The 24,272-nt window shown below is 50.5% G+C and overlaps 1 protein-coding gene across 4 annotated transcripts in view; it reads right to left on the reverse strand.

Moving 5' to 3' along the window:
• Window positions 1-24,272, reverse strand: part of SASS6 (SAS-6 centriolar assembly protein) — a 180,795-nt gene that overhangs the window by 78,326 nt on the left and 78,197 nt on the right. For all 4 annotated transcript variants that reach the window (XM_029617431.1, XM_029617430.1, XM_029617433.1 and 1 more), the window contains exon 12: window positions 19,635-19,716. In XM_029617431.1, the coding sequence (XP_029473291.1) occupies window positions 19,635-19,716 (82 nt within the window). The remainder of the gene's footprint in view (window positions 1-19,634; window positions 19,717-24,272) is intronic.

Genomic DNA, 24,272 nt, shown 5'->3' on the forward strand with positions numbered 1-24,272 from the left:
AAGCCCAGCATCCTGTTTCCAACAGAGGCCAAACCAGGCCACAAGAACCTGGCAATTACCCAAACACCTATTGAACAGGACCGGTCCCAACACCGATCCTTGCGGTACACCACTTAAAACCGCTCTCTCTTCAGAGAAGGTTCCATTTACCATCACACATTGTCTTCTGTCCGTCAACCAATTTGCAATCCAGGTCACCACCTCGGCACTCACTCCCAAGCTTCTCGTTTTATTCACCAGTCTCCTGTGCGGAACCGTGTCAAAAGCTTTGCTGAAATCCAAGTATATGATATCGAGCGCTCTTCCTCGATCCAATTCCTTGGTTACCCAGTCAAAAAAGTCAATCAGATTTGTCTGACAGGATCTTCCCCTGGTGAATCCATGTTGCCTCTGGTCCATCAATTCTCCGGACTGTAGATAGTTCACTATTCTCTCTTTCAGCAGTGACTCCATTACTTTTCCCACCACCGAAGTGAGGCTGACCGGTCTGTAGTTGCCAGCCTCCTCCCTGTTCCCACTCTTGTGAAGCGGGACCACCACCGCTCTTCTCCAATCACTCGGCACCACTCCCGTTTCTAGGGATCTATTGAACAGGTCACACAGCGGAGCCGCCAGAACATCTCTGAGCTCCCTCAATATCCTTGGATGAATCCCATCAGGCCCCATGGCTTTGTCCACTTTCAGGTTCTTTAGCTCTTCCCACATTTCAGGAAGTATTTCTTCACGGAGAGGGTGGTGGATGCCTGGAATGCCCTTCCGGAGGAAGTGGTGAAGACCAGAACTGTGAGGGACTTCAAAGGGGCGTGGGATAAACACTGTGGATCCATAAAGTCAAGAGACCGCCAATGTAGAGTGGGTGGCTCACCAGAAAGATGGCTACTGCCCGGAGACAATACCCTTATTAAATAAACATACAGATGCTTACTGTGACTCCAACATCGCTCTAAGCTTCAACGGCAAGAGGAAATGTGGAAAAAAGGATTTGCTATCACAAAGAGGGGAGTAGCTGGCTTGTTACGGCGGTTACTACCCCAAACCAAATAAGCCTAATACTTCACTTTCCAAGCATATACAGCATAGTTCTCTGCTTCAACGGCAGGGGAGAAGAAAAGAGGGTTCGCACTCACAAAGCGGGGAGTAGCTGGCTTATTACGGCGGTTACTACCCCAAACCAAATGTGCCTGATACTTCGCTTTCGATGCATATCCAGCATGGCTCTCTGCTTCATGGCATGGGAGAGGCTGATACATCAAGCATTTCCAGCATAGCTCTCTGCTTCAACAGCAGGGGAATAAGAAAAGCTGAGGCTTCACGCATATCCAGAATAGCTTCAACTGCAGGGGAGAAGAAAAAAAAAAAAAAAAAAAAAGGATTCGCACTCACAAAGCAGGGAGTAGCTGGCTTGTTACGGCGGTTACTACCCTAAACCAAAAGGGCCTGATACTTCACTTTCAATGCATAACCAGCATGGCTCTCCGCTTCAACGGCAGGAGAGAAGAAAAAACAACCAATAGGGGCTGTATGACATAGTCTGGGTAAAGGGAATAAACATGGGTGTAGCTTGCTTATTGCAGCAGTTACTACCCCTAACTAATCAAGCTAGGTATTTCACTTGGATGCAGCTCCATCACTGCTCTCTACATTAATGGTGGGGGTGGAAGGGAAATAGAACCAAGAGTTAAGAGAAAATGATAAGTATGAGAGAAAAAAATGTGTGAAGCTTGCTGGGCAGACTGGATGGGCCGTTTGGTCTTCTTCTGCCGTCATTTCATTTCTATGTTTCGACTGTAAAAGGATTTTCATCTATTCCACTTCCCACCAGTTTTTTGTTGTGTAGAGATGGTCCTTCTCCAGGGTCTTCTTTAGTGAACACAGAGCTGAAGTATTCGTTTAATATTTCTGCCATTTCTTCATCTCCCTCCACACATTGATCATTACCACCTTTCAATTTCACTATACCACTTTGGATCTTTCTCTTTTCGCTGATGTATCTGAAAAATGTTTTGTCTCCATTTTTTATCTCCTTGGCAATCCTCTCTTCCGCTTGACTTTTTGCCAACTTGATTAATTTCTTTGTCTCCCTCAGTTGAATCAGATATTCTTCTTTGTGTTCCTCCCTTTGGGATCTTTTATATATCTTGAATGCTGTTCTTTTAGCTTTAATTTTGTCAGCCACCTCCTTTGAGAACCAGATAGGTTTCAATTTTCTTTTGCTTTTCTTTACATTTCTAACGTATAGAGCAGTTGCCTTGGTGATTGCTCCTTTTAGATTGGTCCACTGCTGATCCACATCTCTCTCGTTCTCCCATCCTTTAAGTTCTTCCTCCAGGTACTTCCCCATTTCCTCAAAGTCTGTGTTTTTGAACTGTAAAACTCGGGTCTTTGTGGTTCTTTTCCCTATTCTTTTAGTGATATTAAACCATACCGTTTGATGATCACTGCTGCTGAGGTGGGCACCCACCTGGACATCTGTGACATTATCTGCATTAGTGAGCACTAAGTCGAGTATAGCTCCTTCTCTGGTGGGTTCCAACACCATTTGTTTGAACAAAGATACTTGCATGGCATCCACTATCGCTCTACTATTTTTAGTTTCTGCAGATGGGATTTTCCAGTCTACATCTGGCATATTAAAGTCACCCACGATCACCACTTCTCCCTTCTTACCTATCTTATGGATGTCTTCAACCAGGTCTCTGTCCAGCTCTTCCTTTTGGTTTGGAGGCCTGTAAACCACTCCAATATAAATGGATGCTCCGTCATCTTTTTTTAGGTCGAGCCATAGAGCTTCTTCCTTACCCCAACTTCCTTGTAGCTCAGATGCTTGGATGTTGTTTCTGACATAAAGAGCCACACCTCCCCCTTTTCTATCCTCTCTGTCCTTCCTTAACAAGTTATAGCCTGGTATTGTTGTATCTGTTTAATTATGGATTGGTTTTTCCCCTTATCCTGCCGCGGTCGCCAATTTGTTTCCATAATTATGACATATCCCAATCATGAGATTCTGTGAACCATGTCTCTGTGATAGCAACAATGTCCAATTGTGCCTCAGCCATTAGGGCCTGCAGATCTGGGATTTTATTTCCCAAACTATGAGTATTTGTGGTCATAGCCTTCCAGGTACTCTCTTTAAGATTATTGCTTTTCCTGGACTCCTTATAAGATATTAGTTGAGATTTGCTATTCACTTCACTCTCTCTTTTTTTAGTTGTGCCACTGTTGACAGTTATTCATCTGAATTAGATTTTTCTTTTGGTTATGGATCATGAAATACTGCATGCATTGTGTTTTTTCTCTCATTTCTGGTAACACTTCAATGTTTTTCTGAAGAACTTCTTCAGTTTTTAATATAGAGATGGCTTGTTGTTCTTTTTGCATTTGGTACATTGTGTGTCTCCTCATCACAGGTCTAATTCTACCTGAGCCCACTGTATTCCTGGATTTTAAAGAACTTAATGACCTGTTTGAGTGGGGGGGTGTACCTGTTGGCTGCCCATCTGTCAAAAATGGGTGACTGTGGGGCCTACCTGAGCCTAATGAATCTCCTTTTCTTGACTCCTGGTTTTTTTTGTGATATTGGGGAATTATGTTCTGAGTAATGCAATGTGGGTGTATTACTTTTAATTGAAGCTAATTGATCTTTAATCTCAGACAGCTCCTTTTTCAAGGAAGAGAGTTGTGCACAAATTGGGCAAGCTCTAAGTGTCCAGATGCTTTCCCTCAGAATAAAGGCTCCACAGCAGTTACATTGGATAGTCCTCATCATGGGAATTTGTGAATTGTATTTTCTTGACTTTTACCAATGCACTAATTTATCTCGCCGCCAATGGTACTTTAGGCAGTCTTTATTAGAAAACAAGCCCCAGGGGTGGGTGGGTAGAGGGGCAGGGTGGGAGGGTGGGAGGGAGTCAAACAGTTAAGCCTGGTACAAGCTGGGTTAAGCAGGGCACTTCTGGACTGCTCCTTGCTTTTGGTCAATTGTTTTAAAAAACAGTCTTTATGCCCCAATTTTTGTTTGACCAACTTATTTATGCCAGCTAATTTCAAAACAGAGAGACTTAAACAGTTTACAAGCTGGAGAGCGATTTGGTATGGGGGGTGGGGGGTTTTTTTTTGTTTTGTTTTTCTTTTTTCAACTTATGCAGCAGACAACAAAATTAACTTACTAGAGTAATATCTTACTATCAAGAACTGAAACACACACTATAATTAAAATTAAAACACACAGGAATTAAGAACAGAAGCTTTCTACACAAATTCTAAGCAACAGCAGATATACTTAGCTCAATGCAATATACACTGCCTCCAAGAGAACACACTCTAACGTGTGCCCAGGACCACAATGGCTCTCCTGCTCAAGGTCTGAGACACATTGACTATCCAACCTAGGGTGCGTAACAATTGGAGCACTCGCTGAACCACTGCTCGACAGAGTGTCTCCGACTTGGCCCGAATCAGCCAATCGTCCAAATACGGGTGCACCAACAGATCTTCCCTTCGTAGCTGCGCAGCCACTACGACCATGATCTTGGTGAACGTTCGAGGCGCCGTCGCAAGACCGAACGGAAGCACCTGAAACTGAAAGTGCTGCCCCAGCACTGCAAACCTGAGAAACTGCTGGTGCTCACCCCGAATACTTATGTGAAGATACGCTTCCGTGAGGTCCAGGGAGGCCAGAAACTCCCCCTGCCTTAAGGACGCGATCACCGAACGCAAGGTTTCCATCCGAAATAGAGGAATCCGAAGACATCTGTTGACTCTTTTTAGATCGAGGATAGGATGAAAGGTTCCTTCGTTCTTTGGCACCACAAAATAAATGGAATAACGGCCCCTGCGGAGCTCATTGGGAGGAACTGGGACAATCGTGCCAAGATCTCGAAGTCAACCCAGCGTTGCCTGGCGCTTGTCTGAAAAACCGCAGGGCGATACCAGGAAACACTGGTGCGGCCGGCGCAAGAAATCTAACGCGTAACCGTGCCTTATCACCTCTAGGACCCACTGATCCGATGTGATTCTGGTCCACTCCTCGTAAAACCGACCCAACCTGCCGCCGATTCTGGGTACGAAGGAATGGACCGGCCGCACATCATTGTGTAGGCTTACCCCCCTGCACATTCTGACCGGTTCCCAGACGACCGAAACGGCGCCCGTGAAAGGACTGCGAATAAGATTGTTGCCGTTAGAACTGTGACAAAAGGAAGAAACCGAACCCCGAGAGGTTCGCGGCCAGCGACCGCCGCAAAAACGAGAGCGAGAAGGTGGAACTCCCCTGGTTCGTGGTCTATCTTCAGGTAGCCAATGCACCTTGTTCTCACCTAAGGATTCAATCAGATCTTCTAATTCCTTGCCAAACAACAGTTTTCCCTTAAAAGGTAAGGAACCCAAGCAGGCCTTGGAGGTCACATCCACCGACCAATGACGGAAGCCACAGCAAATGCCGCACCGACACCACGGAAACCATTGTTCTGGCCGAGGTGCGCAAAAGATCATAAAAGGTGTCGGCACTATAGGCAATAACCGCTTCCAATCGTCCCGCCTGGCGCGCCTCCTCAGGTGACAGATTCATTGGCCAAAAGTTGTTGCGCCCAGCGAAGGCCAGCCCGTAAGGAAAAATTACTGCAAATCGTCGCACGAATTCCCAACGCCGAGACCTCAAAGATCCTCGAGCTGAACTTCCAGCTTTCTGTCCTGTAGGTCTTTAAGCGCGGTATCCCTGGTTACCGGGATGGTGGTCTTCTTCATTACCGCCGAATCTATCTTCGGCATGCATAACATCTCCAGGGCGTCTTCCAGTAAGGGATATAGCTTATCCATCGCCTTCGCCACCTTCAGCCCCAAGTCAGGAGTATCCCACTCCTTAAAAACAAATCCGAGGCAGAGAAATGTAAAGGAAAAGCTGAAGGAGGACCCCGAAGTCCCAAGACGACCGGGTTCGTCACGCCGAGCCGCGACTCCTCCTGTGGTACCTGGATCCCCAATTCTCCCAGGATTTCCTGAATAAGGGGCCCCAGCTCATCCTTTCGGAACAATCTAATCACCTTCGGGTTACCCCCCTCTGTCCCATGGAAAACGCAGGAACCCGTGGCCCCCTTGTCTCCGTCCCCATCAACCCCCCTCGGAGGCTGGGACGGCAGGTCCTGATCCCCTGTATGCTCCTCCGGCTCATCCGTATCTGTTGTAGAATCCGGCTCACCTCTGGATGCCCGAGGCCGGAGGGACCAAGACCCGACTGGGCCCTGGGACGTGCTTAGATCGCTTCCCCACTCTAGACCCTGGGTCCAGAGTGGAGGTATCCTGGGATCTCTTCCTGGCCAGTCTCCGTGCCTTGAATGCCTTGTGCATAAGTAGTACAAACTGGGAGCCAAATGACGAATCCGAGGATGCCCCATCGTCATCCCCCTCAGAGATTGTATCATCAATGGGAACATTTGGCCCTGCAGGTCTGTCCCCCACGGGGACCCTGCGCTGGGGTGATAGACGCGGTGGGGGGTCGTCCTCCCCCCGATCCACCGGCATCGTGTTTGCCTCGGCTCCCCGAGACGAGAAAATGGCCACCGTTCCTGCCGAAAACAAAGAGGCCGTATTCAAAATGGCACCCGTTCCCGGGACCCCCGAAGACGGGCCGACACTGACCGCCGCTGTGCCTGCTGCAGACCCGGCGTGCGTCTGCTTACCCCCTCGGGTCCCCATCAAAGCCGCTGAACCTCCCTCACCTCCGGAAACACAGGAGGCTGTCCCTGGACAGCCGCGCCGACGTGGACTCACAGGCCCGACAGGCAGACTGCATGCTCTGCCGCGGCGCGGGAGATGGGAGCACACAAGTCCAAAAAATAAAAAAGAATAACCAGGCCCCCCGACGATACAGCGCTCAGTCCCCCGTCCCCCGTCCCCCCAACAAAGGAAGGGAGACAAAGGGAACACAGGCAGGCAAACACTTTTTTTTTTTTTTAAACAAGTTACCGATCCCTCTGGTCCGGAGCCAACTGGGGGGAGTGAACCAGGCACCCCGGTGTCATCCCCAGCGTCGATAGGTGTGCCGGAATATGGGGATCCCCCACTCTTCAGCGGCCTCAGACCAGAAGGGATGGTCCTCTCAGGACCTCGCAACCCTCTGGGAGGCGTAATCCAGGACCAGCAGGCAAGCCTCTGCGGTCCTTAACCCTAGCCTTTTTCCTTTTTTTTTTATACTACCTACCACCTAAAACTTAGGACTCAGCACAGACTGAAGGTTTTGCACCCCCTCCACCTGCTAGGAGACAGAAGAATACTGCCAGACTGAAGGTGGCACCAGCCTAGACATAGGCAGAGTTTTGGTTTGTAAACTTCTGTCTCCATCTGCTCCATCTGCTAAAAAAAGGGGGGGGGGGGGGGGGGCGCAAAACCCAGGAGTCTGGACTGATTCTGGTACGTACGGGGAATTTTCTTTTCCCTGTACGTACCAGGATCAGTCCAGACAGTGGGATGTACCAAAGCTTCCCTACGTAGGGTAGGCCCCGGAAAGCCTTGCTCGAATGACCCTAGAGCCAAAGGAGCCAAAAGTAGGCGACTGTATGTGTAGATGATAATGACGAGCAAAAGTATAAACAATTTCCAAGTTGCCACTCGACAAATCTCCTGGAACGAGACTGATTGCATCTCCGCCCAGGAAGCAGCCTGAGCTCGAAGAGAATGGGCCTTGACACCCGCCGGAGGTTATCGACCCGCTCCAATGTAGGCCACCGAGATCGCCTCCTTCAGCCAGCAAGCAATGGTAGTTTTCGACGCCTTGGCCCCCTTCCTCGGACCATGCCAGAGAACAAAATGATGGTCAGACAAGCGAAAATCATTAGTGACTTCCAGATAGCGAATGAGGATACGCTTGACATCTAGCTTGCGTAGATCCGCCAATGCGTCCGTTGAGAAGATCAGAAGCTCTGCCATCTGATTCAAGTGGAACTCGGAAACCACCTTGGGCAGAAAAGCAGGCACAGTGCGCAAGGAAACTCCCAAATCCGTAAAACAAAGGTAGGGCTCTCTGCACGAGAGTGCTTGAAGCTCCGAGATTCTGCGGGCAGAACAGATAGCTACCAAGAAAACCGTCTTGAGAGTGATATCCTTGAGGGTCGCGGAACGCATGGGTTCAAAGGGTGGACCGACCAAGATTCGGAGAACGAGACTGAGACTCCATGAAGGATAAAAGAGCGTGGACCGGGGGTTTCACGTGCTTCACCCCCCTGAGGAATCGGATGATATCCGGGTGAGAGGAGAGGGAAGTTCTCTCGTGGATGAAGTAGAGAGCCTAGGGCAAAGACTTGCACTCTCAGCGAGTTGTAGGACAGACCCTTGTCCAGTCCCTGTTGAAGAAAAGATAGGATCTGAGCTACCGAAGTGGTACCGTGGTGACACACATATGGAGGCACACCAGTTCTCAAAAACTTTCCATACCCTGATATAGGAGATGGAGGTAGACGTCTTTCTAGCCTTGAGGAGGGTCGAGATAACGACCTCTGGGTATCTACGCCATCTCAGCCGGCGCCTCAAAAGCCAGGCCGCAAGACAGAAGCGATCGGCCTAGGCGAAAGATACCGGACCCTGATGCAGCAAGTGTGGAAGGTGACCCAGACGAAGAGGTCCGTCCACTGCGAGGTTGATCAAGTCTGCAAACCACGGGCGATGGGGCCATTCCGGCGCCACCAGCATTACCGGACCCTGGTGGGACTCTATTCTCCGGACCACCTTGCCCACCAGAGGCCAAGGGGGAAACACATAGAGGAGAACATGACGAGGCCAGGGGAGGACTAAGGCATCCACTCCCTCTGCGCCATACTCTCTTCTGCGACTGAAGAACCGAGCTACCTTGGCATTCCAGGAGGTTGCCATTAGATCCAGATAGGGGGTCCCCCATCTGTGGAACAGGAGATTCACCGCCTCCTCTGAGAGTTCCCACTCTCCAGGATCTAGATGTTGACTGAGAAAGTCGGCTTGAACGTTGTCTATGCCTGCGATGTGGGAAGCCGCTAGGCAGGAGAGATGAGTCTCCGCCCACACCATCAACCTGTCTGTCTCCCAAGAGACATGCCGGCTCCTAGTGCCCCCTTGGTGATTGATGTAGGCCACAGTGGTCGCACTGTCTGAGAGTATTCGGACTGCGCGATGATGGACGAGAGGTAGGAAGCGTTTCAATGCCAGACGTACTGCTCTGGTCTCCAAGCAATTGATCGGCCAAGTTGCTTGGGACAGCATCCACTTCCCTTGCGCAGAACTCATCTGACACACCCCTCCCCAGCCAGAGAGACTGGCATCCGTCGTGACGATTACCCATTTCGGGATGTCCAAAGGAACACCCTGGAGAAGATGTGACCGGTTGAACCACCACGAGAGACTGTCCTTGGCTCCCTGCGGGAGAGGAAGGATGGCTTGGAAGTCCCGAGACCACTGGCTTCCAGCAGGAGAGCAAGGCGCGCTGTAAGGGATGCATATGTGCAAACACCCAGGGACCAGATCGATGGTGGAAGCCTTGGATCCCAGGACCTGGAGGTAATCCCACGCAGTTGGAAGCGAGAGACCAATGATTCGCTGTATCTAAGCTATGAGTCCTATCCGGGGGCAGAGACACCTTGCCCAGCACGGTGTCGAAATGTGCCCCCAGGAAGTCCAGAGACTGAGATGGAGAAAGGCTGTTCTTGGCGAAGTTGACCACCCAACCGAGGGAGTGAAGAAGCGTCAACACCTTGTCGACCGCCCAGTGGCACTGGGCTGAGGACTTTGCCCGAATGAGCCAGTCGTCCAGGTATGGGTGCACCAAGACTCCCTCCCTCCGGAGAGCGGCAGCTACTACTACCATCACTTTCGTGAAGGTTTGAGGAGCGGTCGCAAGACCAAAGGGTAGAGCCTGGAACTGGAAATGCTGTCCCAGAATCTTGAATCGCAGAAAACGCTGATGCAGCTTGAAGGATGGGAATGTGTAGATAAGCTTCCATCAGATCCAAGGAGGCCAAAAATTCTCCGGAGTGTACCGCCGCTATCACGGAGTGCAAGGTTTCCATCCAAAAGTGGGGAATCTTGAGGGCCCTGTTGACCAACTTGAGAGCCAAGATCGGGCAGAAGGAACCTTCCTTCTTGGGGACTATGAAGTATACCGAATAATGTCCCCGGCCTACTTCCGGGGGGGGGGGGGGGGGGGGGGGGGACCGGACGAATTGACGAATCGCTCTGAGAGTCAGAAGCCTGTCGAGTGTCTGCCGGACTATGAGTTGTTTCTGGACTGGGCCACATGGAGAGAAGAGGAACCTGTCTCTTAGCGGCCGAGCAAATTCTAACGCGTAGCCGTGTCTTAGAATACCCAGGACCCACTGATATGACGTGATGTTGACCCACTCCTCGTAGAAAAGGGAGAGACATCCACCTATCCTGGGGATCGGGGAGTGGGCCGGCATAGCTTCATTGTGAAGACTTGGAGGATGTCCCCTGGGCCGGACCAGAGCAGGGCTGTCTTCGGGCACGAAAGGACTGAGTCCAGGATTGAGATAGAGAGGACGGCTGACGAGGAGCTGCAGTCCTTGCCTGGCGGAAACAATGTTGATTCCTGAATCGGCTTCTAGTGGAATTAAGATACCTAGAAGAACGAGGGCGATCCTCTGGCAGTTTGTGTACCTTATTCTTCTTCCGGTATGATGTCCCCACTAATACCGGTATATAAAAGTTTCTAAATAAATAAAAATAAATAAAATTCTCTCCGAGGGACTTGATAAGCTGGTCCAGATCCTCCCCAAATAGAAGCTTGCCCTTGAAGGATAGGGATCCCAGCTGCGACTTGGAAGAAGAATCCACGGACCAGTTGCGAAGCCAGAGGAGGCGTCTAGCCACAACTGCAGAAACCATAGATCTGGCCAATACTCTCAGAATGTCATATAGAGAGTCTGCTCCATATGCTATGACGGCCTCCAGGTGGTCTGCCTGAAGTGCTTCCTCAGGAGGCAACTCCTGGGAGCTGAGCAGCTGTTGAAGCCAGCGGAGGCCTGCACGCTGAGCGAAGGAACTACAAATGGCCGCCCGGACCCCCAGGGAGGACACCTCGAAAACTCTTTTAAGAAACTTCCAGCTTTCGATCTTTAAGATCTTGCAAGGCTGCACCACCCGTTACTGGAATGGTAGTTCTTTTCGTCACCGCTGAGACTGCAGAATCTACTTTGGGAACCTTAAGAAGCTCCAGGAAATCATCCGAGAGAGGATATAACTTATCCATGGCTCTGCCGACCTTGAGGGAGGTCTCCGGAGAATCCCATTCCCTGGATAACAGTTGAAGGAATGTGGGATGGGAAGGAAAGGACCTACACGGCGGACGTAGACCAGCCAGATGGGGGTCCCCTTTCTTCGCTGGTGGATTAGGCTCAGGCGGGTCCTGAGGGGCCTCAATGTCCAATTCCTGTAGGATATGTGGAATGAGGGGGTCCAGCTCATTCCTCTGGAAGATCCGCAGGACTCTAGGATCATCCCCTTCCAACTGAGCCATAGTTGAAGGTTCATCCGGATCCGGGTCCTGCTGAGGAACAGACACCCCCCCCCCGCAGAGGAGTGTAGCAAACGGACCCTCGGAGCACTTGAGGTGGTCGGAGGTACCCCTGGTCCCGGGACAGCTGACCCTTGGGCACTCCCCATGGTCTGAGCATTTCCCAAGACCGCAGTGGAATCAGCCATTCTGGGTAGCTTAGGAGGAGGAGGTCCCGCCAAAACTTCCTGGTGCTGGCCCATTCTGGCCAGGTAAGCATTGTAAAGCAGGAGAACAAAATCCGTGGAAAACGGAGGTGGCCCCGATGGAGGAAGAGTGGGAAGATCCCCTGACGGAGGAAAAGGCTCCAGAGGTGGTACGGGTGTCAAAACCGGCGGCTGAGATGAAAAAGAAGCGTCCTGCTCTTCTCCTGTTAGCGCCGGAGCAGCCGAGTCTGGAGACAAAATGGCCACCGTTCCCATGGTCAGCGGGATCGGGGCCGGCCCCCGAGCATCAAGGCGCGCCAGAAGACAAGAACCAGTGCGGCCCGGCGGTTGTGAAGGTCCTCCCCACCAGGGAGGCAAGCTGTGCAAATCCCCTCGTGGGAGAGCCTCGACCCGGGCTCTCCACAAGCGCAGCCCCTGGACGAACGAGGCATGGGGAACTCCGACAGAGCCGCGAGGGAACCAGCTGTTCTTAATGCGAGAAACAAGCAAGGTTTAAAGCTGCGGGAAGTGGGAAAAACCTCCACTTCAGCCTGTTCTTCCTCACGCTCACCAGGTTCGTGGCTGTAAGAAGCGGGTAATAGCCTCCGCTTCAGTCCTGCTCTCTCTCTATCCCTTTAGCAACCCACAGATAGAGGCACAGAGGAATAACGCCTCTCTGCGCCGGCTGCCCCGAGGAAAACGGCGTCTCAAGGGCAGCAGGTTGGATAGCAGCCACAGGGGTCAGCACCACAGACTTGCACCCCAGAGAGAGGAAGAGAGGAAATAACCTGTCAAAAGGAAATAAAAACAAATTTACCCCAACAACAGAGATGGGAGGGGTGGGGAGAGCTGCAAATAGTACTGCCTACAAGCAATAGAATGCTCCCACTAAAACAGGAGCCAAGGCTACAGGAAAGCTCTCCAAATAATTCCCTCAGAAAATTCAAAATTCAAAGTTTTTGTTTTTTTTAATTAGACTTGATCCATCCAAAAGAAAGGAAAGCTGAGGAAAATAGAGAAAATTCCTAAAATAGCTTTCTAGTCATCTCAGTGGAGAATGAAAGCCACCACTATCATCTGCTGGAGTCAAGAGGATACTGAGGATTAGTAGAGGGTGCACTACCTTATAAGGAAGCATCCTTCAAAGTTCTATTTGACTCCATCTGCTGGAAGGGGGAATAATCCACAGTCTGGACTGATCCTGGTACGTACAGGGAAAAGTAGGATTAGAAATTGAGAGCAATTTGGAAAATAATTATGTTTGTCAGAGGTTTACGTAAAGAAATAAGCCAGGCTACCAATATGTGAGCTGAGAAGACAGAAGGCAAAATAAGGATTTTTTATAATTAAAACATGAAAAACTGTTTATATGAAAAAAGTTAGTAGTTTTAAATTAAAAAAAAAAAAGCTGGAAATATTCCATAGCACTAGATACAGCCCAAGAGAAAGTATATCCAGCTAGGACAAACACTTCTTTTGAATGAAAACTATCAATACTATTGGACAAAAGGCAAAAAAGCCAGCCAGTCAGCTGGAATTCCAGAGAGATCAGATAGCATAGCCCCAGCTTTTATGATGCTATCATCAAAAGTCCTATTCAAACTACAGTTAAAAAAAAAAGATTCTCCATTAGCTATAAAATTATATAGCAATAAATGAGATGGTAAAATCCACCAGCCAAAAAAAAAAGGCCAGAAGCAGGGAAAAAGATGCTATTAGAATAGCGTGGTCACATCACCCTGCAGATAGCAAATGTTGCTTACCTGATGTAACAGGTGTTCTCACAGGACAGCAGGATGTTAGTCCTCACAAATGGGTGACATCGAGGATGGAGCCCACCACGGAAAACTTCTGTCAAAGTTTAAACAGAACTTTGACTGGCCCCTACTGGGCATGCCCAGCAAGGCACTGACCCTGCAGCCAGCAGGGGTCTCCCTTCAGTCTGATTTTCAAAGCTACAGGCAGTGCCTAGAAAGTAAAAATAAAACGAACCCAACACCGCGGGGAGGCGGGCGGGTTTCGTGAGGACTAACATCCTGCTGTCCTGTGAGAACACCTGTTACATCAGGTAAGCAACATTTGCTTTCTCACAGGACAAGCAGGATGGTTGTCCTCACAAATGGGTGAGTACCGAGCTGAGGATGTCCCGACTTGCACCAAATGTACCCAACGGTGTGCAGCAGGCACAACAACTGAGGAAAAATTTGGGAAAGGGCATCCGCACCCTACCGGGAAGGTGGAAGGGTGTTGGTACATCAAGTTGGAAAAAGGTTACGCAAGACAGATTGGCCGAAGATGGAGTCCTGTCTTCCAGCTTTGTCCAAACAATAGTGGGCTGCAAAGGTATGGAGAGAACTCCAGGTTGCAGCTTTGCAGATGTCAGGAAGCGGCACCGAACGAAGGTGTGCCACTGTCGTCGCCATGGCCCTCACAGAGTGTGCTTTAACACGGTCTTGAAAAGGAATGCCAGCTTGCTCATAGCAAAAAGAAATGCAGTCCGCCAACCAGGAAGAAAGAGCCTGCTTACCCACAGGTTGTCCCAACTTATTAGGATGGAAAGAGACGAATAATTGAGTGCTCTTCCTGTGGGAAACTGTACGGTCCAGGTAAAAAGCTAGAGCCCGTTTACAGTCTAGGGTATGCAGGGTCTGCTCTCCAGAGTTGGAGTGGGGCCTGGGAAAAAAGATAGGTAGTACGATAGATTGATTGATATGAAACTCCGAAACTACCTTAGGTAAAAATTTAGGGTGAGTGCGGAGTACCACCCGGTCCTGCAGGAGCTTAGTGTAAGGCGGATAGGTAACTAGGGCCTGTAATTCACTAACCCTGCAAGCTGAAGTAACAGCCAAAAGGAATAACACTTTCCAAGTGAGATATTTCAAGTCACAGGAGTGCAGAGGTTCGAAAGGAGGTTTCATTAGACGACCAAGAACCAGGTTAAGGTCCCAGGATGGGGCCGGAGGACGCAAGGGTGGCTTTAGATGGAGTAAGCCCTTAAGAAAGCGTGTTACTAGGGGTTGCACTGAAATAGGATTACCCCCAATACCCTTATGGAAGGCGGCTACCGCACTGACATGCATTCTGATAGAAGAGGTTTTAAGACCTGATTCAGACAGATGCCATAAATAGTCCAATAATTTGGAGATTGGACAGGAAAGGGGATCAAGGGACTGAGAAGTGCACCATGATGTGTACCTTTTCCATTTGTATGAGTAAGACTTTCTTGTGGAAGGCTTTCGTGAAGCTATCAGGACTCGAGAAACGGAATCTGAAAGGTTAAATGGTTGAAGGACTAACCTTTCAACATCAGGGACAAGGCTTGGAGGTTGGGATGGAGGAGGCATCCGTCGTTTTGAGTGAGCAGATGCGGGTCCTTTCCCAGAGGAATGTGCCTGCGGATGGAGAGATCCTGGAGTATTGGAAACCATACTTGGCGTGGCCAGTAAGGTGCTATCAGGATCATGGTTCCTCCGTCCTGGCGTAGCTTCACGAGAGTCTTTGACACAAGAGGGAGTGGAGGGAATGCATAGAGCAGACCGGTTGTCCACTTGAGGGAGAATGCATCCCTCGGCCGAGAGTGCTGGCTCCGAATGAGAGAGCAGTAATCGTCCACTTTGTGGTTCTGAGGGGACGCAAAGAGGTCTATGCGGGGAGAACCCCACTTGTGAAACAGAGAGGTCGCTACCAGAGGATCGAGTGACCACTCGTGTGGGTGGAAGACACGGCTCAGCTGGTCTGCCAATACATTGTCTACTCCCGGCAGGTAAGTGGCCCTGAGGTACATGGAGTGGGAGAGGGCTTCCGCCCAGATCTGCGCAGCTTCCTGACACAGAAGGAAGGAGCCTGTGCCTCCCTGCTTGTTTATGTACCACATGGCCACTTGGTTGTCCGTCTGGATTAAGATTATCTGATGAAAGAGATGATCTTTGAAAGTGCGGAGCGCATAGCGGATTGCTCGAAGTTCCAGGAAATTTATCTGGTGTTCGGCTTCCTCTTTGGACCATAACCCTTGGGTTTGAAAGTCGTCCACATGGGCTCCCCAACCGATGTGAGAAGCGTCGGTGGTTAGGATTACTTGCGGATCCGGTGGAAGAAAAAGGTAAGCCCTGAAGGAGGTTGACCTGAGTCGTCCACCAGGTTAAGGATAGGCGCAGCGCTTGTGTGACTGTGACTATGGAGGACAGAGGCTGAAAAGCTTGAATCCATTGGTGTCGTAGAGTCCATTGTGTTACTCTCATGGCTAGTCGGGTCATGGGAGTGACTTGAACCGAGGATGCCATGTGTCCTAGGAGAATGAGGAACTGGCGAGCCGTGGCAGTGTTCTGAGACTGGAGCTGGCGAGCCAGGGACATTAGGGTGTGGACCCTCTGAAGAGGAAGGTAAGCCTTTGCCTGTAAGGTGTCCAAGTCTGCTCCAATGAAGAATAAGGTTTGAGACTGGACTAAGCAAGATTTCTCGTAATTGACAAGAAACCCTAAGGAAAGGAGTGTTTGAATTGTCAATTTTAGGGAGGATTGAGCTATCTGTTGGGTGGAGGCCCTGATTAGCCAATCGTCCAGGTAGGGGTAGACGTGGACACCTTCCTTCCTTAAGAATGCTGCTACCACTACAAGACATTTGGTAAAGACTCGTGGGGCAGAAGCCAGACCGAAAGGTAGGACACGGTATTGATAATGGTCGTGGCCTACGAGAAACCGCAGATATTTGCGATGGGATTGTGTGATCGCAATGTGGGTATAAGCGTCCTTGAGGTCGAGAGAGCACAGCCAATCCCCTCTTTGTAGCAGAGGGAGCAGCGCGCCTAGGGTTACCATTTTGAACTTCTCTTTTTGAAGGTATTTGTTGAGGGCTCGAAGGTCCAAAATGGGACGTAGTCCCCCTGATTTCTTTGGTATTAGGAAGTATCTGGAATAGAATCCCTTGCCTCGTTGAGAGGGAGGAACGGGTTCTATAGCATTTGATTGCAGAAGAAGAGACACTTCCTGTTGTAATTGAGCCAAATGGGTGGATAGACTCCACGCTTGAAGAGGCGGGGAGTCTGCCGGAAGAGTTATGAAGTTGAGGTGGTAACCCTGTGCGATAATTGTTAGCACCCACTGATCTGAGGTGATCTGCAACCAAGGTTGTAGAAAATGGTACAGTCGACCTCCTACAGGAATGTCTGGAAGAGGGGTTTGGCATGTGTTCCCTACAGGGGAGTCAAAGGCCAGCCGCAGGCCCAGGAGGAGGGGCTACAGTAGGCCTTTGTTTCCTAGGCTGACGCGGCTGAGGCCTAGTAGAGGATCGAGCTGGACGAGGCCTGGCCGATGGAGGGTAGTAACGGCGTGGCCGAAAGAACGACTTCTTAGAGTCCTTCTTAAGTGGTTGTTTGGAGGAAACCTCAGACGGAACAGAAGAAAGTTGTTTCAACGTCTCGTGGTGATCTTTCAATTCAGCTACTATTTGCTGAATTTGTTCTCCAAACAAATTGTCCCCTAAGCAGGGTAAATCCGCTAAACGATCCTGGACCTCTGGGCGAAGGTTGGATGATTTTAACCAAGCCCAACGTCTGGCCGAGATGGCAGTAGCTGAAACCTTTGTGGAGGCATCAAAGATGTCATAAGCCGTTCTGATCTCGTGCTTCCCCGCTTCAAATCCTTTATTAAGAAGGGCCTGAAGCTGTGGCTGGTATTGGTCAGGTAATGTGTCAGCAAAATCTTGCATCTGTTTAAGGATGGCTCTGTTATATTGCGTCATGTAGAGTTGATATGAGGCTATGCGAGAAATCAGCATAGCTCCATGGTACACTTTCCGTCCCACACTGTCTAGGAATTTATTGTCCTTGACCGGCGGAGTGGAGGAGTGTGGCTTGAGACGCTTGGCTTTTCTTTGTGCGGACTCCACCACAACAGAGCGATGATCCAGTTGAGGCTTTTGAAAGCCTGGTGCTGACTGGACGAGGTATGTGGAGTCAGCCTTCTTGTTAACTGGTGATACAGATGAAGGAGATTCCCAGTTTTTCTTTAAGAGATCGAGAAACACCTGGTGAATGGGGATGGAAGCGATGATTTTTGGAGCGTCCAAAAATTGAAGCAGTTCCATCATCTGGTGTCTGTCATCGGTCTCAGATTGCAGCTGAAAAGGTACAATTTCGGACATCTCCTTTACAAAATTAATAAAGGAGAGATCCTCTGGAGGAGATCTTTTTCTACTCTCTGTAGGAGAAGGCGGTGATGGTAAATCTGTGTCAGAAGATGTATCATCACCCCAGGTATCATAGGGATCACTTGGGGGTTGAAGCCCCGATGGACCTGGTTGAGGATCCGAAGGCATCGAAGGAAACCTTGGAGGAACCGGTGGTACAATCGGTACTGGGAACGGCATCGAGGGTTTCGGTGCTGCCGATGGAGTCGGTGCCGGTCTTGGAACCGATGGAGCCAAAGGATAAATCGGTGGAGATATTCGAGAAGGCACCGATGGGACCACCCCGGAAGGGGGAATCAGGAACGGTGTTTCTCCCGCCGATGAAAATCCAGTCGGAGACGATGGCGCTGTCGGTGCTACTGGAATCATCGATGGAAGGGCATGAACAAGTGCCTCCATACGTTGTAGTAGCGGTGCCAGCGCTTCCACCAAAGGTTCGGTGGTCGGTTCCTTCCTCGGTGGCGGAGTCGGTGCCGGGGTCGATGCCGGTGGCGGTGCCGGAATCGGTGCCGGAGACTGTGCCAATGGAGGTTGGAATCTTTGCATCGCTTTCTCGATGGCCTCCTGGACCAGCCGGTCCAGTTCTGCCCGGAGACCAAGGGTAACAATACCCGGCTCGACGGGAGAGGGAGGCTGAGGCAGAGCCGGAGGGACCACCGTAACCGGTGGGATCACGGCTCCCACACCCCGAGAGGGTGAGGGTTTCCTCGATGCCTGCGAACGAGACGTGGACGGTGCCAAGTCTGAACGAGGCCTCTTAGTCGGTGGCTCGGCTTGTTCAGAGGTCGATGACTGTGGATCCTCGACAGGCCGAGACTTGTGCCATCGATGGCGATGCTTGTCCTTCCGGTCTCCTCGCTCATCCGGGGAGGGGACAGGAGTCGACGGCCGAGAAGTCATCGATGGTGGACGGTCACCGGAGGGTTGACGATGGTGGTGCAACTTCGACGGTGCCGGTTCCGATGACGTCGATGCTATCGATGGCGTTGGGGTGGGTGCATGGAAGAGGAGCCCCATCTTCTCCATCCTGGCTTTGCGACCCTTAGGTGTCATTAGGGCACATTTGGTGCAAGTCAGGACATCATGCTCACTACCCAAACACAAACCCTATGGGGGTCTGTGATTGACATAGTCCGGGTACAATCCGGCCATCGACGGAACCCCGTCGCCATGGCTTAAGGCCAAATTTAGTCGCGGGCTCGGTAATTGCCAACAGGCCTCAAGGGCCAAATTCGACGGTAGTCGAAGAAAAAAGGCAAAAACTTACCGGTTTCCGCGGAGGTGACAAAAATTTGTCGAAGGGAGACCCCTGAGGGGCAAATTTTCTTCGGAAAGAAAAATACCGAATTCCTGTCAGGAACGTGGTAAGAGAGCTCCTTTCACCGCGTGGCAACTGCTGCGCAGAAAAAAAGAAGACTGAAGGGAGACCCCTGCTGGCTGCAGGGTCAGTGCCTTGCTGGGCATGCCCAGTAGGGGCCAGTCAAAGTTCTGTTTAAACTTTGACAGAAGTTTTCCGTGGTGGGCTCCATCCTCGATGTCACCCATTTGTGAGGACAACCATCCTGCTTGTCCTGTGAGAAAAAAGTATACTGGTTTATAATAAACAAATGCTAGCCATGCTCCTCACTGCATTTACTGGTCTCAGCTCAGACAATACCACAGATGTACTCTGAACCCTAAAGGCTGCACAATAATGTACATTCAAATGAGTTCATGACCTCCGGAGAGTTGAACCAGTTTCTAAACATCTACAAGAGAATACTAAATAACAACCCTACCATTTTCATTCGTTATCAGCAGCTGCTTGCTTTCTTCTAGTTTCTGAATTGTTGTATCCAACTGTTCTTGCAGTTTATGCACCTGAAATATTTGCATACCAATTAGAGTACACAACAGCAGCAGATCTGACAAAACATGATGGTACTCAAAGTTACATACAAATTATATAAATTGTCTACAACACTCAAATACAAAAAAAACAAAAACACCAAAAAGACAAAACCCAATGATCCTACCTTCAAGCAACTACTGCAAAATCCAACCTTGGGGAAAATATTCTACTGTACACCATAGATCATTAGATATGGGAGAGAATCATTGTTCCAACTGTGCATGATCGTAATCATTTTTGATAACATATGGATGATACAGGAAAATTAGTTTCTTACCTGATAATTTTCGTTCCTGTAGTACCAAGGATCAGTCCAGACTGCTGGGTTGTGCCTCCCCTCCAGCAGATGGAGTCAGAGAAAAGCTGAAAGGCACCCCCTAGATATACCAGTGTGCTACCTGCGATCCCTCAGTATATTTGATATCAAAGAAGGAAACCATCCCCCCCTGTTATCAGTACCTCCACTGACTAGACCAAGAAGTAACAGAACATTGACAAACAACCACAAAAACAACCTGCAACACTATGAAAATGAAAATGTAAACCAGCAATAACCGCAGAACGACTTACCGTAGACTGTGCAGTAGGACAGACCTGGAAAAAATATCAACTGTAAGAAGACATTAGAACACGAGCGGGCTCTCTGAACTGAACCTTGCTGAGATCGGGCGTCTGGACTGATCCTTAGTACTACAGGAACGAAAATTATCAGGTAAGAAACTAATTTTCCTTTTCCTGTATGTACCAGGATCAGTCCAGACTGCTGGGATGTGCCCGAGCTGCCTTAAATGGAGTGGGTACCCCGAGAGTCCCGCTCGAATGACGCTGCTCCCAAAAGCCTCAGCCGATGGGTCACGAACATCCAAGCGATAGTGCCTCGCAAAGGTATGCAAGGATTTCCAGGTGGCTGCCCTGCAAATCTCCTGGCAAGAAACCAACTGGCTTTCAGCCCACGAAGCTGCCTGCGAACGCAGAGAATGGGCCTTCAGCCCATCAGATACAGACTTACCACAGCTGATGTACGTGGAAGCGATAGCGGACTTTAGCCAACGAGCAATAGTAGTCTTGGACGCCTGAAGGCCCTTCCTCGGGCCATTCCACAACACAAACAGGTGATCCGATCTCCGAAACTTGTTAGTCACCTCTAAGTACTGCAACAGTATACGACGGACGTCCAAACGCCTCAGATCTCGACCTTGCGGAGAATGAAGTTCCTCCTCTGAAATGGAAGGCAATTCCACAGTCTGATTATCATGAAAGGCAGATACCACCTTAGGTAAGAATGAAGGAACCGTGTGCAAGGATACACCGGAATCCGAAATGCGTAAGAAGGGCTCCCTGCACGAAAGCGCCTGCAGCTCCGACACCCTACGCGCTGACGCAATGGCCACTAGAAAGATAGCCTCGAGAGTCAAATCCCGCAATGGAATTAATTGCATCAGTAGCATGGGATCTTCTTAGTGTTTGGGTAATTGCCAGGTTCTAGAAAGATAGCCTTGAGAGTCAAATCCCGCAATGGAATTAATTGCATCAGTAGCATGGGATCTTCTTAGTGTTTGGTTAATTGCCAGGTTTCTGGTTTTGGCCTCTGTTGGAAACAGGATGCTGGGCTTGATGGACCCTTGGTCTGACCCAGCATGGCAATTTCTTATGTTCTTAATGATGCCTGCTTCATAGGCTCAAAGGGGGCCGTGCAAAGACCACTAACGACCAAGTTCAGACTCCAGGATGGACAGGGGCATCTCACAGGAGGACTTAAATTCCGAACTCCACGCAAGAAACTAGCAATATCTGGGTGTGATGCCAAGGAGACACCGGCCACCTTGCCACTCAAACAACCTAGAGCCGCCACTTGCACCCGAAGAGAACTATAGGCCAGACCCTTCTTCAGACCGGCCTGCAAGAAAGTAAGGATATGTCCTACCGAAGACTGACGCGGTGAAATCCTTAAGTTGTCGCACCACGAGTCAAAGACCTTCCACACCCTGGCATAAGTGAGCGTAGTCTAGGATCTACGTGCTTGAAGTAGAGTAGTAATAACCTCTTCGGTATACCCTTTCTTCCTCAACTGCCTCTGCTCAATAAGCCAAGCTGCCAGACAAAAGCGATCCGCTTGATCGAAAAATACTGGACCCTGGCGCAGCAGATGTGGAAGGTGCCCTAACCGCAGAGGTCCGTCCACTGCCAGATTGACGAGATCCGCGAACCACGGGCGTCTCGGCCATTCCGGGGCCACTAGAATCACCAGACCATGATGGGATTCTATGCGCCGCAACACCTTTCCCACTAGGGGCCATGGAGGAATCATGTAAAGGAGGATGTGACGAGGCCACAGAAGAACCAGCGCATCCATCCCCACTGAGCCGTGCTCCCGCCTGCGGCTGAAGAAACGCACTGCCTTTGCATTTAGACGAGTTGCCATCAAGTCTAAGCACGGAAACCCCCAACGCTGAGTTATGAGGCCCATCGCCTCGGCCGAGAGCTCCCATTCTCCCGGATCTAGGTGCTGCCGACTGAGATAATCCGCTTGAACATTTTCCACCCCTGCTATATGGGTGGCCGCGATGCGGGCTGGATGCCTTTCCGCCCAGCTCATCAACAAGGACGCTTCGTCCGCCACCTGCCGACTTCTTGTGCCTCCTTGCCGGTTTATGTATGCCACTGTGGTCGCGTTGTCCGATAGAACTCGCACCGCCCGACTGCGAACCAACGGGAGGAGCCGACGTAAGGCCAGGCGGACCGCCCGGGTCTCCAGACGATTGATGGACCAAGTGGCTTGACGTGCAGACCACGTCCCCTGTACCGCTCGGGACTGACATACAGCCCCTCGGACTTGTGATCCCAACGAGAAAGAAGCGCTCTCTGTAAAGGATGCATATGCGCAAAAGCCCACGGTACCATCTCCAGAGTCGAAGCCATATGACCAATGACCTGCAAATAATCCCAGGCCGTGAGTAATGGAAGCCCCAACAGGTTTCTCACTTGCATCATTAAATTGACCATTCGCTGATGTGGCAGGAACACCTTGCCGACGGCAGTGTCGAATCGGGCTCCCAAAAACTCCAGTTGCTGCGTCGGTTGCAGCCGACTCTTCGGAAAGTTGATTACCCAACCTAACGCCTGTAGCTGCTCTACTACCAAATGGACCGCTCGCTTGCATAACGTCTCTGACTTTGCTCGGATCAGCCAATCGTCGAGATAAGGATGTACCAGTATACCCTGACACCGTAACGAAGCGGCGACGACCACGAGAACCTTGGTAAACACCCTTCGGGCCGTTGCCAGCCCGAACGGGAGGGTGCAAAACTGAAAGTGTTTCCCTAACACCATGAACCTCAGGTACCTTTGGCGAGACTCCCGGATTCCAATGTGGAGATACGCCTCGGTCAGATCCAAAGAAGCCAAAAATTCTCCCTTGTGGACGGCCGCAACAGACCTGAGCGTCTCCATGCGAAAACGGGGAACGCGTAAGGTCTTGTTGACCCGCTTTAAATCCAGGATTGGCCGGAACGTGCCTTCCTTCTTTGGTACCATGAAGTATATGGAATACCGGCCGGTTCGCTGTTCGCTCCGCGGAACTGGGAGCACCGCTCCCAGCGTTTGTAACCGGTCGAACGTCTGAGCAATAACCCGCTGCTGTTCCGGAGGACCGCATGGCAATGCCAGAAATAACTCCCAGAGCAGACGAGCAAAATCCAACGCGTAACCGTGACTTACCACTTCGAGGACCCACTGATCCGACGTTATCTTGACCCATTCCTCCCGAAAAAGGGCTAGCCGACCCCCGATGCGCGGGATGGAGGAATGGGTCTGCGCGCCTTCATTGTGGAGATTTGTTGGGGGCAAATGCCTGTGAGGTTCCGGACCGCTGAGGCCTTCTACCCCGAAAGGAAGAGGTCCAAGATTGCGCTCTTGATGCCTGCTGTCTCCGAGGGAGGGAACTCTCACTCCCCCCATATGAAATCGCCGCTGACCCCGGAAGCGACCCCTGGAATTCCCAAAAGGTCGTGATTGCCGGGGCTTATCTTCAGGCAGTTTATAAACCTTGTTGTCGCCCAAGTCCTTGATGAGCTGGTCCAGTTCTTCCCCAAATAACAATTTTCCTTTGAAAGGGAAAGATCCCAGCTGTGACTTGGAGGTCGCATCCGCCGCCCACCGGCGCAGCCAAAGTAGCCTCCTGGCGGAGACGGCGGATGACATCACTCGGGCCGAAGTCCGCAGCAGATCATAAGGCGTCCACTGTATAAGCGACCACCGCCTTAACACAGTTGGCCTGCTCTGCCTCGCCCGGAGGTAAATCCTGAGTAGTTAACAATTGCTGAATCCAGCGAAGAGTGGCTCGCTGCACCATCCTGCTACAGGCCGCAGCTCGGACTCCCAACGCCGCAACCTCAAAGATGCGCTTCAACACGATCTCCAACTTATGGTCCTGAAGATCCTTTAGTGCTATACCTCCTGTCACAGGTATTGTGGTATGTTTAATCACGGCCGTAACCGCCGAATCCACAGTGGGCGATTTGAGAAG

The sequence above is a fragment of the Rhinatrema bivittatum genome, chromosome 10, assembly GCF_901001135.1.
Source record: "Rhinatrema bivittatum chromosome 10, aRhiBiv1.1, whole genome shotgun sequence".
NCBI lineage: Eukaryota > Metazoa > Chordata > Amphibia > Gymnophiona > Rhinatrematidae > Rhinatrema > Rhinatrema bivittatum.